Source organism: Onychostruthus taczanowskii, unplaced genomic scaffold (genome assembly GCF_017590055.1).
Source record: "Onychostruthus taczanowskii isolate IOZ18803 unplaced genomic scaffold, ASM1759005v1 scaffold59, whole genome shotgun sequence".
In the NCBI taxonomy this organism is placed as follows: Eukaryota; Metazoa; Chordata; class Aves; order Passeriformes; family Passeridae; genus Onychostruthus; species Onychostruthus taczanowskii.
The window spans coordinates 1,456,708-1,471,078 of record NW_024503568.1 but is presented as its reverse complement, the minus strand read 5'-3'; the positions used below and the strand labels follow the sequence as shown (position 1 = coordinate 1,471,078).

Below are 14,371 nucleotides of genomic sequence, written 5' to 3'. Positions count from 1 at the left end.
AGGAAAACAATAAATGGGAGAGGCACTTTGTTTATTGAAGCAGGGAAATCAGGCAAACATATGATTCTCCTAATTTTATCCCATTTTCCAGGGATGCTAAGCATTCCTGCCTCTCCAGAGTCCTTGTTTTTCTGGGTTGGTGAACCATCTCGACACATTTGGACTAGATAATGTGCCCAGAAGAAATCAGTAACCTATCACAGTGAGAAGGAGGAAAGGTACCCTGATCTAGACTCCTCTTCACCAAACATTTTCAGCCTGCCCAAATTCAGTATCAATAACTTCAGAGCATGTAATTAGTAGTAGGAATTTTTAGAAAGAGAAAAACTTCCACTTGCAATTGCAGAGTGAATCGGAGGCAAAGCTTTCGTATTCACATAATGAACAGGCCAAGCCAGTGTTCAGGCCCTGGGAGCCAGCAGCTCCAAGGAAATGTGATGTGGTTGTAGCTACTGTGTGGGGCTGCTCTTGTCTCCAGCCCATCAGAGCACTGCAGCCTCCCAAGATGGGGCCAAGGAGCGATGTGCTGTCATTCTGATTGAGCTCAAGTTTGAGAAGAATTTATTTGACATATCTTTAAACTAAATAAAAATGAACGCTAGGATAGGCTTAGTGACACTGTCAAAGAGAAAGGAAATTGTGTAGGTATGCTTTGGTGTCATGAAAGCTGCCAGGGGCTGGACCAGGGTTCAGCAAGTCATCCCCAGAATGATTTTCATGAAGACCATTATAGTCTTCCCACCAGTGGAAGGTTGTTCCTCTAATGTGTTTTATTTAACACTTACTTTTAATTGCAGAAATCAAGTTTTTTGTAAAAAATTTACTCAGTTTCTGGATTCAATATATTTCTCTTTTAGCAAAAATCCCACTCCCTGTATACATATCATGTTCTGTTTTGCCAGTAATTATTCTATGATGCTACCGACCCTTCTTCATAATGAAACTAATTGTTCAGTCTTGATCAAAATACTGTCCTAGTTCTTTTACTGACCAGTGTGTAAGCAAAATTGAATTACAAAGTTCTGCTTCATGTGAGTACATAAAAGCTTTCTTACACTGTGTAGGTTTTCAAAAATGCTTTATAAATTAGCATTAAGAAGTACCTTGCATAGCTTTTTGATAAGCAAGTAATCAGATACTAGACACCTTTTTGACTTTTGAACTGAAAGAAACCCCTTCAATAAGCAACAAGGAGCAGTCCTAAATTCTAAAGCATTTTAAGAGCATAACATCCATTGAAAACAGAATGGAATGTTTTTAATGGGTATTTCAAAGCTTATTCCCTCTGGATAAATAAGTTACAAAATACTGCATATAAAATTTGAGACTCTTTGAAGTCTGTAGAAACTGTACTGTTTGATTTCAGTAGGACTTGGATTTTTCTTCCGCAGTATCTAGAGCAGGGACAGTTGAAAACTTTTAGAAAAGTAAACAAGAACATCTAAAGATGAAAAACAGAGAAGAGAAAAGTGGAAATCACATGGTATGGGAGCATCCAAAATAGAAGATATCTCAGTCAGTAAAGACTGCACTTCTCCAAAATCCTGCAAAACATAGTTTCACTGAAAAATCTATTCAAACCCACAACTCTAATTAAGGGGTTTAGCTGCCAAATAACATGTTGTGGCTAAAGCCAAGTGAGTATTACAGAGCCATTCATGAGCAAAGGCATAAGCTTTGTACTTTGCTTTTGATTTTCTCATGGGAAAGTAGTATAAATGAGAGTGATACCTCCCTGTTGGCTTTAACTGTTAGAAATGCAAAGCATGCTGAAATTGTACATAATTCTTTTCCAAAGGAAAGGAAATAGCATTTCAATGGTTTTCCTCAGTGTCTCATTCAGTTATGGTGGTGCACACTTATTCTTGTTAAATTACTCTACCAGATGGAAGGTTATATTGTGTATTTAGCTAATTAAGTTGTAAGGCACTGGAATTATATCCCAGAGCATAAAGAATGTATCAAAAAGTAAATTTATTTTAATTCCATATGGTTGTGAAGGTGTAGTATGGATGTCCAACTAAGACTTCAAACGTGGGGATTTTCTTCTCACTTTGCTTAACATGAGGAGATGCTTTCGCAAAGTTGGCCTTGCCTACAGAAGTTCAAGAAGACAAATGAGTCTTGAATGTCCAAACAACTTTGGAGCCAATTTTATCTTCATTTTTCTTCAGTGGGGCTGAATTGCCTTCCTGCTTTTGAGATGAACTTGGCCAATGGCTTTCTTCTGCTAGGAGAGCAAGATACACTGTGTTTTGGTTGCTTTTGTTTTCTTGGCACCCTCTTGCCTTTGGACAACTCCAGAGTAGAATTCAGCAGTCTAGACCTAACCAGCTCACATTTACTGATGACACTGATGCCCTGTTAAACTGGGGGAGAAGATGATAATGTTTCATCATGAATTTCTGAAGGCTGATGAAATATTGGACTGTACTTTTTGCCTGATGTCAGTGAGTTATCACTGCTGGATATTTTCCTAGATTAAAATCTGTGGGATTTAAGCACCCTATGAACTAGTTCCTTCTTTATGGGGCTTGGGGAACAATATAATCATGAACATAATTATTCTGTAAAAAATAAATTGTGTGTCTAGGGGTCAAATGGTGACCATGGCAAAAGCCTTGATTCTGTGGGCTAGGGGATTGTCTGTGACAGTTCTTAACTGAACAGAATATTTTTTCTTGGGATTCAGTGGATTTGGGAGGAGGATTTAAACTGAAGAGTGGGATTTGCTGTATTTGCAGAAAGTAGGATATTGTATTCCCATTACTTCTTTCCAGCTAGAACTGACTGGTGTAGATGGTCAGAAGAAAGGGTAAGAATTACCAGTGGAGACCTAACCAGAATGACTGCCAGTCATGCATATCTTAATTTATTTATTGAATTATTAGCATTCAAATGAGGGATACCCTCTATACAAGCACCCGTTTCATCTTCTTTTCTCCTCTACATCTCCTGAGAACTCAGATGTGAGTTGGCTCCAGAAAGTGCTATAAAGGTGTAATAAAATTACAACATTTGATGACATGGAGAGAAGATGACAATTAATTTTAAACTATCCTTATTCCTTAATTCTGTGGTTCAAGCCAGTATAGTAGTATTTGCTTTTTAACCCCCTACTTATTATCGGAAAAGGATGTTATTTTTTTACCTGTAAAAAGATTAAGATGAACCAGACATAGTAGTGAAATGTCATGGTTTCAGCAGACTTGAGCTGTAACGAGGATTCATAAGGCCCAGTAAAACCACGGCCTTCTTGAAACTGCTGTAGAACCCTGTGGTGCAAATGCAAGGAGATGCTGTTTCTTTGCTAAAATCCAGAATTTATTAAAAATTACATCAAGAGACCTGTTCTTTTGCCTTATAGGATGCATGAAGAACGTGTCAACAGGAAATAGTACTGTTCAGATAGTCAAGATCTCCAATTTTGACTAAATCCAAGCAATACAATAAGTAATTTCTACATCTAACTCAATAAATTGTGCCTAGAAACATAACACTTGTTTGCATGGATAATGAAACAAATATTTCATGTTCCATACAGACTTCAGTGAATAACAAAGAAAAGATAGATATTTAAAGTAGCTTCAGGGACTATTTAATTTTTGAACCTGCTTTAGAAAATTAATGAGAATTTTCTAATCTTCTTAAATTGGTTTCCTTAGCCTGAAGAGAGCAGAAGGTCTTCAAGATCCCCTCTAATCTAATTAGCTCTTTTACCATGTGTTTCACTAAACCTGTTTTTTTATTTAGGGCATGGATATTTACCTTAGTCTGAAAAAATAAAGTATTCTACCTTTTACAGAAGTAAAATAAAGCAAAGGACTAAAGGGTTTCACATATGACCAGCACTCCCCATAAAGTGAATGGTTGTACAGGAAACAGTTTCAGTAGATCCTGAAAACACATTAGGTGATGCAAGCCAGAAAAACAAAGCATCTCCATCCTGTACTGCTGTATCTGGTTCTCCTGCCTTATTGGGACCACCCAGCAGTCAGGTCCATGTAGTTCTTGGAAGAGCTTTAGAGGGCATGTGTAAATAACTTTCACTCTCATTAATCTAATTTAAAACTCTTTCGGAAGTGGCATTTTCAATCACCAGAATTGAGAAGTCATTGAACCCACAGAATTATACTACATACAGATTACTGCCATCTTCTAGTCTGTCATCCAGTGGGGAGAATGTCCACGTGCACATTGTCCAATATTGTCTTCCACTGAGATATGGCCTTATACAGCAAATGTCAGTCAGTCATGTATGAGGACAAAGAGGCACTGCTCATCTTGCTTTATATAATCATGTGGAGGTGGCTGAAACACTGTGGCTGCCTACAGGAAGCCAGAGCAGTAATCAGAAACTTCATTCAGAGCAGAGAATAATAGTTACATGATTGTGAGAACCATGCACTGTAAAGGTTGTGAGACCACCAGATCTTTCAGGACTCATTCACAGCTCTTCACAAAGCAGCTTAGGAAGCTGGAAGCAGCTTCTGTCCCTGACCTGTGTCTCTCTCTGCTTCTCTAGCTTTCTGCCAGCTTTGTTTGCATCCATGGTTTTGCTGAGGAAGCCCAGATTATCTTCATGTTTATCTTTTCTGGTGGTACTTAGGGCTGTCTTGTGCATTTGATTCTGCCTAGTTCAATTGAAGGGGAAACAGAAGTTTCTCCTTGGTCCACAACTTTCAGACCAGCTTCTTAGGAACCTAAGATAGGACTGTTCTGGTTGGTTTTGTTGCAGTATTAATGTGGGATTTAACCTTTTCCGTAGTCTCCAGACCCTGGCATAACACAGGCAGGCAGGCTGTTTTATTGTTTGTGTACATTGCCAGGGTGACTGGGAGCCCACAGCACCCAAGAACATGTTGAGCTATGCAATGGACCTGACAAAATGAGGATCTCTTCACAGTGGGTTTTTTTCCCAGTTCTGCCCCTCCTGCTTCAGGATAAATCACAACAAAAATCTCCAAGTTATCTCATTATCCACATGCACCATCTTCTTGAAGATATTGAATTGCCAGAGTGCTAGAAAGAAATTTGACAAAGGATAAATCAGTGGTGTGCTGGCAATACCCTCGTTGTGCTAACCAGTGCCATCTTAATGCTTGTTTTGCAGTTCTGATAGCTTGTACCCATGCATCATCATTTTGTGCTGTGATTTTTAGCTATCTTCGGTGCGGAGTGTTATGGTTGTGTGCTGTACAGCACAAAATCCTTGTCTGTACGTGAGTCTTGAGTACAGTAGTATTAAAAAAAAAAAAGCAACCTGTGTGGTGTGAATAAACAGATTTCTTGACTATGTATTCAATTACTGATACCTGTTAGATATGAGCCAGAAAAAAACCCCAAACTCCTGCATGGAGCACAGTGCAGAATATATTCAAGTCAGTACGTACGACTCTCCACAGCTTAAAAAAAACTATGGCTAAAGAAATAGAGAATACCTGTGAAGATTTGCTTGAAGATCTTGAAGTTTTTTGGTTTTAATTGATTCTGGTGACCTAATGATGTTAGGAAAGTTCAGGTTGCTGTTTTAAAAGTGATCTTAGTGATAACAGCTGATGCCTGGGCAACGGTGGACAATTGATCTTTCTTGATTAGGATGTCAGTTTTGCCGCTGTTACTCATGCTGATATTGGAATCTTTTTAGCCAGATTTAGCATTATTTACCTCGACTGCCCCACAGCTTTTCTAAGCCAGCCTGCTTGTGAGGAAGAGGAAATGCTTTCACTTTAGAGCCTTTAGGAATCTGGACAAAAGCTCACTTTCTGTTCTTCAGGCTTGCTATACAGGGCTTTAGCCTCAAGATGAGGACCTGCTTGCTATGCACCCTCTCCCATCCCCCATTTCCTGCCTGGCTTCATTAAATGCTGATTTGAAGTTGGCATACACTCTTCTGATACAAAAGTACTAGTGTGTTCCAGGAACTATCAGAAAGTAATGCATTATTGTCTTTTACATTCTCTTCATATATGTCTTCTCCCCATGCGTAAAAAGGATTTTCATTCCTTCTTCTTAAATATCTCTGTATGTTTAATAAAAAGAAACAATGAAGAAAAGCCCTGTCAAGAAAACCTCAGCTCATTTGGGAGCAATCTGGCCCCAGGCTATATTATTTAATGCTAGTGTCTGCAAATTGCTAATATTAAGCAAAGTGGAGTATAGGACGTAATGACTTCACTGAATCATTTTCCTATCTCTTGTGCTTATATTTGAGCTTCATGTTTTTTAGGAGAGACTAGCTTGTTTCACCTATCAGTGATAACTCATGTGATGAAATTAATGTGTACCTACATAGAAGGTATATTTTCCATTTTTAACAGTGCAGTTACGTTATTCTTGCTTCTTCTATGAAGCCACTGTAAAATATGAGAAAATTAATTCAGACAGTTTCTCCCCTTCACCTACAGCCAAAGCTCTGTAGACCTAATTACAAGTCATGGCAAAATGTTAGATAACCTATTCTTTGATTGCCTGTGGTATCTTCTGCTGTTGTTTAAACTAATCCTTTCTCTGTCTTTCATATCTGTTTCCCACTTAGAATAATTTAAAGATCAACACCAGTCCATAATTACCAGCACTAAAAAGAGAATAAGCCAGGTAATAGCAATAAAACTGAACAAGCCATATTACTGCAACATTTCATTATTCCAAATTATGCTACATCTGCATTAAAAAAAAAGTAATTTTCAGATTAGTCTTTCCTGAAATCCTCTGAAGCGGATCAATCAAATGGGGACCAGCTGATTCCTGTTGAGAGCAATGACATGGTCTTTGACGGCCTTCAGAGAAAATAGCTGTATCTTTTTGTTTTCTTTGCAACTAAACACTTTCAAATAATGTGTGTTCTCTTTCTCCATGTGTAAATTGATTTTTACGTGTTCCAAAATGCAAAATATAATAGTGTAAAGTGTAATAATAATATAAAAGTGTAAAGATTTGCGGAGCAAAGAGGTTAGCTAAACAGAGACCAACTAAACCAATATCAGCTGTAAACCATTTCTTAGTAAGATTTTAGAAGCACAGCCCAACCAATCAGACTGCTGCCATGAAAATTTGCCATACTGTGTTCCTCGTCCTCATGGCCACATTCCTGGCCACGTGCTCTTGTTTTTCTCTTGTCTGTGGCATTTGGGCTCCTTGGTCAGATGTTTCAGTCCTCTACAGCTGGAGTAGTCAAATACAGCAAAACCCATACTATTCCACACCTCCAGCACTTCGAGAGGCCTCTTTTCCTCAGGAAGGTGAGATACAGGATGTCTGCTATATGGGACATATATATTAATCTAATTTTGAGTTCTGGACCACAGTGAGATGGTTAGCATGTAGCAAGTTAGCCATGTGCATTAATTTTCTTGCTGTGTCAGTGTCTTAGTTCATGGTTGAATCACCATATATATTCCCTGATGGTCTTTTCAATAATTTTGTGGTATTACTGTAGCAAAAAAAGTTACTTCTTAGGGTCTTGTATTTGCTACTCTGCAGCAAGCTGGGGAGTAAATCTTTAAGCCTCAAAAGTTTTTTGGCATTGACTCCCCATGACATATGACTCCATATGACAGTTTTCCCCATGGAGAATGCCTTTGTGTGATTAACATAGTCAGCTGTGGCAATGGATTAATTAAGCTGAGCAAAAGAACAAATAATGTGCAGTAAAAATACTTACAGGGTGGCTAATGCAAAACAGTTATTTTGAACATTACCCCTCTGTAGAACCACTTCTAAGAGCCACTAGTTAAAGTATTGAGCCAAATACTCATTTGAAACATAAGGCAAATTAATTATAATAATTCTGGGCCATTTGCTACTAAGACTTTCCAAGTTTCTTGCAAATACTAGGGAAATAATCTAATTTTTAAAAAAATTGAAAAAATTATATTCACTTTTTTCACATTGCTAATGATCGCATTTCAGAGTTTAAAGGACTAAACCAGTTTCTAATAGATCTTACTTATGTGCTTTAAGGCAGTCAGTGTGTATATATATGTATATGTTTATAATTGCAATCCACAGCTCGGTATTTGAAGATTAAATATTTAATTTTGCCTTTTTAACTGTCAGAAGAGAGTTGACAATTATAGTTGTCTTATTACTGCCCTCATGCAGGAGTGCACTGAAGCACATAGGTTTGCTGTGGTGATCCATACCTCTTGCAGTGAATGATAGTTCTGCCCCAGCCTTGGTGGAGCAGGGTGGTTCAGTGTTCTCTGCAGTCACACACCAAGCCAATGCCTCAGCTACTGCTGGGAATCAAGAAACCAGTGTTTGGTTCTACATTTCTTTCATTGCAGCAGATATCCTTAAATTGCTTAGAATTGTATGTTTTGTCCACTGAAACCAGAATTCATTTTGCTAGCTATTGCATCTTAGTAAGTACCACGTTAGGAGATGGCAGTGTTTCAGGGAGAAAATTCAAGAAAGCCAGAATTTGAAGCAAACACTCTTCAAAAATTAGCTTTGATTTGTATTGTGGAGTTTATTTTATAATTTTAAACCCACTATTCTCCACGCCATTTAATATTAAAATTATTTCCATTTTTAAATTATTGCTGTTTTTCATGCATCTTCTCAGATGGGTCATAAATTTATACATTGACTTTAAAATTTGTTTTCTGTGCTTATATGATGCATTCAGATGCAGAATATGATGGGAATTTGGTAAAAATAGAAAGGGAATTGCTGTGACTAAGCATCAAACATTTAAATAGGAGTGGAGAATTTTTCCAGTGAGTGTTGCAGAGGATTTGTGTCACATTCATCTGTCATGGATGCACAGACAGAATATGTACAGACATATCTCTTCATTTTAAAAAGTACTGAATAGTAGAACTGGAAATAAATGTAAGTGCAAAAGGAGTGAGTGCCTTTTCTTTTAAATGTCATCACACCAGGTGAGACCTGTGGTGATAGCATATACGGTAGTCATAGCACATTATGGTATTTTATATTTTCAATTTCATTGCAAATGGTATCTGAGATAGTAAACAAGTCATCTGTACTTTATTGTTAGAACCATCCATCTTAACAGTGGTAATAGGTGATAGAAATGAATTTCTAGTTAATAGGTTCATAATTAAAGATTTCCAGTGCTGCTCCAGCCTATGTATCTTGGTCTGAAATGTATTTAAGGCACAGGGTTTTCAGAGGGCGGCCCTTGCCATGTGCAATGCAGAGCATGACAAAGGTCAGCGTGTGACAGCAGGTACTGCTGGTCACAGCAGCTCTGCAGTGACGTGCAGCCCCCTTGCCTTCCCATCCCTGAGGGAGCAGGTGGGACAGAAGGAAAAAGGTTGTGCGGTGTGACACGAGGAAAGGGACTAGTATTAGAAGCGTAGGATTGAGTTCCTGCCCCACAGTGACAAATGGTATAATTCTGAATTGAGTAAATATGTAATGTATATTGGTTTTCTGCTAACTCTGGCTTTTCCTTTGAGGCTGGGTTTAAGTCTGTGCATAGGGGAGAGAGCTGACCCCAGTTTTTAGCTCTGTTTTGAGATATTGCTTAGCCAATCCTCAGTTCCAGAAAGGGAAATACAAACAAATTCTATTCCACAATTTTCTTTCACTAGCTCTTAGCAGTATGTTTGATATAGGGTTTATTTGAAGAACAAATCAATGACTACATGAAACACTTTATCATGTTAAAAATACTACAAAATAAAAAGCACAGCAGAGCTGGCCTTCATATGAAGGACTGTATCCATTAAGGAAACAAAGGTGGAACTTGCCCAAGGTGCATTAAATATAATCCTAGGTTTTCTGGGAATCAACCCTACTTCTTCATTTTCAGAGCATATATTTTTCTCTGTAAATGTTCTTAGGACACTGCCATAAATCTAGCTGTTTGGTGTGTTACTCAGAAAACACTAAAGTTCTGGGCCTAAAATCGCTGACCAAGAAATGTTCTGCCAGCAGGGCTTGTCGTAATTTATATTTCTCAGAGAAATCAAAAGGCAATAGTGAAGGCTAATCTCTGTTTCTGCAATTAACCTTAATCCGATTATAACATTCCAAGTTCCAAGATGTGTTTTCCAAGTTTTCACCTACAGGAGAGATAAAAATAATGTAAATTAGATTTGCATTCATTTGTTATTAATACATATGATAGTAACAATTATTAATGGGTAACTTCAAAGTTGCAATGGAATGAGAAAAATGCTGGGATCCCAAGCACTTCAGCTCTCTTCAACTCTTTCCTAACTTGCAATCTAAAATGAAGTTTTATGAGGAGCAACAGGATGACTGAGAAGGTTGGGCAGTAAAATCTCTGCCTCCAAGTCCTCCTTGTATCAGATGAGGTCCTACAGGGTCAGTGGTGTCAGACAGAAGCCAGGAATTGGGTTTGTAGTCACATATTTTCTTCTCTTCATTTCCAGCTTCAGAGCCCAACTTGAAGGTACGTTCAAGATTAAAACAAAAGGTGACAGAAAGGAGAAGCAGTCCTTTGCTCAGGAGGAAGGATGGAAACGTCAGTTCATTCAAGAAGCGTCTTTTCGAGGTGACAGGTGAGTAAGGATGGGGAAATTCTGTATCAGTTGCCACAGCTCACAGAATAGTGGTGTTACTTCAGAATTGAAACTGTTTGCTAAACAAAATGAGCATTTGCAGTATTTGGCCTCATCCTAAAAATTCTTGCTTTGACTTTGCATTGATATTTAGTAGATTCTTGGCTTTTTCAGTTGATCAGGCCATATCTTTATGCAATCAACTGTTACTAGTCTGTAAGACATAAATCTGAATTCACTTGATACATGAGAATTATGTCACACCAAGATGGAATTAAAATACAACTTGAATAAACACATTGGTGTCCCTGTCATGTGTGAAACTGGAAGAGAGATGTGAATGTAAGCATGAAAGTTACTAAGTATTTTCCTGATAAATTACTTCCAGATTATAATTTTTCTACATCTAATTTATTAATTCCATTTACTGAAGCCTCTATGAGATTCTTGATATCCACTTCCTTAATTTTAGCTGATTTCTTTACAGTTACACTTACTGTAACTTACACTTACTTATAAACTTAAGCACATTTACAAATAAGGTATAATGTGAAATATTTATCACTGGAGGTCTTTTCCTGATGACCTTGAAAGAGCAGAAACAAAATAGATGCCTTCTTTTCTTAGCTCTGACAATAACTTGAAGCCTTTCAGGTTGCTCTTATAATTATTAATATTGGCTATATGATATTTTAGACCTTTCATAACCCTGGTTAATCATTGTTACCTGAAATCTTTTTCCCCTTGCTTTTTATTCTCTTAACTGAAAATGGCCCCTTATTTAAATGCTTATTTATAAAAAAAATATGCTATTTTAATTTTCAAAAAATGAGAAAAAAAGATTGTGTGTGTCTGCTTCTCTGATACAGATTGAAAATACAATGCAAGAACTTCTACATGGCCAGTTAGTATAGCTGGGTCTTGGAGTCACTTCAGTAAATCAAAGAGTGAGGGATTCAAGTAACAGCTAGGAAGCCTCCTGTGATATCAGTCAAAGTGAAAACATATTTTTGCATATGAACTAAGGCATAAAGAGTAAATAAAGAAGTAGCTATAGAAAAAAAGAAGTAGCTATAGAAAAAAAGAAGTAGCTATAGAATATTTGCTGCCACATTTAGATATTAACTACTTCAACTAATTGAATGCTTTAATTTGAAAGCTATCCCTTGAAAGAGGTTTACCTCCACTAGTAGGTTAGTCTTCCATCTTTAACCTTCTTAATTTTTTCCATTACATATATATAATTTATATTAGTGTAGAATTAGAATAACTCAAAAAATAACATATAATGAGGTCATCCTCTCCCCCTTTGTCTTAGATAGATCTTGGGACTTTTTAAATCAAGATAGCATGCAGCCTTTGAAATCCTATTTTAATGTCTTTACATACTGTAAATATTCCTTCATATTTGTGCCAAAGATGTAATGAAGATGTGTATTTTGCCATTAGTACTGTGTATATAATGATTGGTCCACAATGGGCTCATCCCCTTCCTAGACAGAAGGGATGGCAGTAGACGTCGTCTCTCACAGAGCCAGGACTCTTTACAATAAAACAGGATAGAGTTTCTTTTCTTTAGTCATTACAAGCTCTGTGTTGGTGTCTCTGCCTGATACTGAGTATCATAACCATCTTTGTGGGAAAAACAAATACTAAATTCTTCTTATGTGACACAGACAGATCAGAAGGGGATAGATCAAGCATATCTTTCCTTCTTAGTTGTAAAAAGAAAACCAAAGAAGTGGAAGATGAATCAAGAGTCTTTAATGTAAGTAAATAGTGTAACCAATAGATATTTTTCAACAGCAAAAAAAGCCTTGTGCTGTAAAGATTATACAATTAATCAAGATGATGTGTACCTTTCCAGAGTGAAATTCACGTATGTTTAATCTGTTTTTCAGAATCCTCCGTCAGTAGCAGCTCCCCTGGATCAGGTCCCAGTTCCCCAAGCAATGGCCCAACCAGCAGTACCACAGAAAATGACACCTCAGTTTTGTCATCTAACATTCAAGCTGAGGTAAGACTCATTATTGTGTATTGTGCTTGGGTACCTAGACTGAAGAGGATGGAAAATTTGATTTGATCTTACTCACAAGCAGAGTAATTGGGATACCAGGACACTACAGGCTGACACCTCAGTATGTAATATATGAGATATATTTTTATGTATGAGATGCATGTTCAGTAGACTCTATGGTAACAAAAGTTCAGGGAAAAGCAGCAGTAGTGCTACTGGAAAAGTGGAGGGAGCTGTGAAAGGAACTTCGTTACAGAATATTACCTTCTGGGATGACCTAAAAGAGTCATTCATTCACTGCTGAATGCTGATACAGAGCTCCTGCATACAAAACAGTGGTTTAGGCATTGGTGATCCCTACATATAAGAGCTAAGGTGGTTCCAGGTTCATGTGAATGCTGAAGTAGATTTCTTTAGTCACAGTATTTGAGTTAGGTGATTAAATACTTGTCACATCTCCCTTTTATTTTATTGTATCTCAGTTTCCTTATCAGGGCAGTACTTAACCGCCGTAAATGTCATGCCAGAATTCTTGAATACTTGTTTTGTAAAGTGAGATTGTAAACGGAAGGAATCTTAACTACTCCTTATTCTGTTTCATACATACGTGCCTATAACAACAGGAATGCAGATGGTAAATCAGTTGTGATAAACCTCATTTAGCACAGATGACATGCCCAAGTCATGCTTTCCATGGCAATATTGTAAAGGGACAGTAAACTAATTTGACTAAGAGAGACTCAAATGTACTATATCCAGCGTATACTTACCACAGTTCCTGCTTTGGTGGCAAGGTTTTCTATTAATCATTTTATGCTGTTTATGCTAGAAAAATTGCATAAGAAAATGTGATTCAACAGAGTTTTAGTTAATGGAGCTATTTCTCCAGGTCAGTGGCAGGACATTCACCTAAAAAAAAACCCTGGAATGGGCAGTTCAACCTCCAGCAGTGACTTTTCCCCATAATGAATTAATTGTGTGTGTGAACTATGATCCAGGGGGCAGGTGGGTGACCTCTGCACACTGATTAGTAGCCTCTCTCTGGCCCGTAACCAAAAAGAAAAAAAAATTGCATTGATGGCTAACATGTGGTCTTGTCTCATAGCCCCCCATATGTGATTGCAAAGAAATTTAAATGATGCAGAGTAAGATCCATCATTAGGATTAGATCAGATCCTAGTTGAGTGGAATGGTGTGGTTTAATACTGGGAATGTTTTAGATAGCAGTTGGTAATATGTGGGTGTTATTATGTGCTGTATAAAACAGAAAATCTTATCCAGTTGGACCTTTTATTGACTTGAGGATTCTATGAAATGGAAGGGCTAATGTCTCAGACTGATACTTGGTGCTCATGACTTTGCATGTTACAGTTTCTGGATACTTGCACCATCAGAAATACATACAGACCTGTCAGGCTGGTGGTCTCTGGGGAGATTTGGAAAGGTTGTAGCATGAACCAGCAGTTATATTCTGTTTGCTAGTAGAACATTACATTGCATATTATTTGCCACTTCTGTGCCAGACATCCAAAATTATAACCCCAACCTAGATTCAAAGATGCTCAAAGGAGCCTAAAGCGTTCCTTTAGAAGTTGAGCTCTGCATGCTGGCGTCTGTCACTTGACTTGCTGAAATGTGCTAAGAAGCTGAAACTACAGGCTTCCACTTCTGGATCCAGTTGGGGATTTCTTTACCTCTCTGGTTACTTGACTGTCATTACTGTGGTCCTGTGGGTTCAAACATTTTCCATAAATCTCAGCTTCAGTGATTTTTATTTCAGTGGGATTTTCTTTGTTAGTTTAACAGCAGCCAAATTCCTACATATCTCTTTCCTAGTTTAGTGTTAGCCAGC

General features: G+C 37.6%; 1 protein-coding gene across 6 annotated transcripts in view; it reads left to right on the top strand.

Annotated features, from left to right (window-relative positions):
• Positions 1 to 14,371, top strand: part of HDAC9 (histone deacetylase 9) — a 453,421-nt gene that overhangs the window by 241,351 nt on the left and 197,699 nt on the right. For all 6 annotated transcript variants that reach the window (XM_041418222.1, XM_041418228.1, XM_041418227.1 and 3 more), the window contains 2 exons: positions 10,374 to 10,502; positions 12,404 to 12,519. In XM_041418222.1, the coding sequence (XP_041274156.1) occupies positions 10,374 to 10,502; positions 12,404 to 12,519 (245 nt within the window). The remainder of the gene's footprint in view (positions 1 to 10,373; positions 10,503 to 12,403; positions 12,520 to 14,371) is intronic.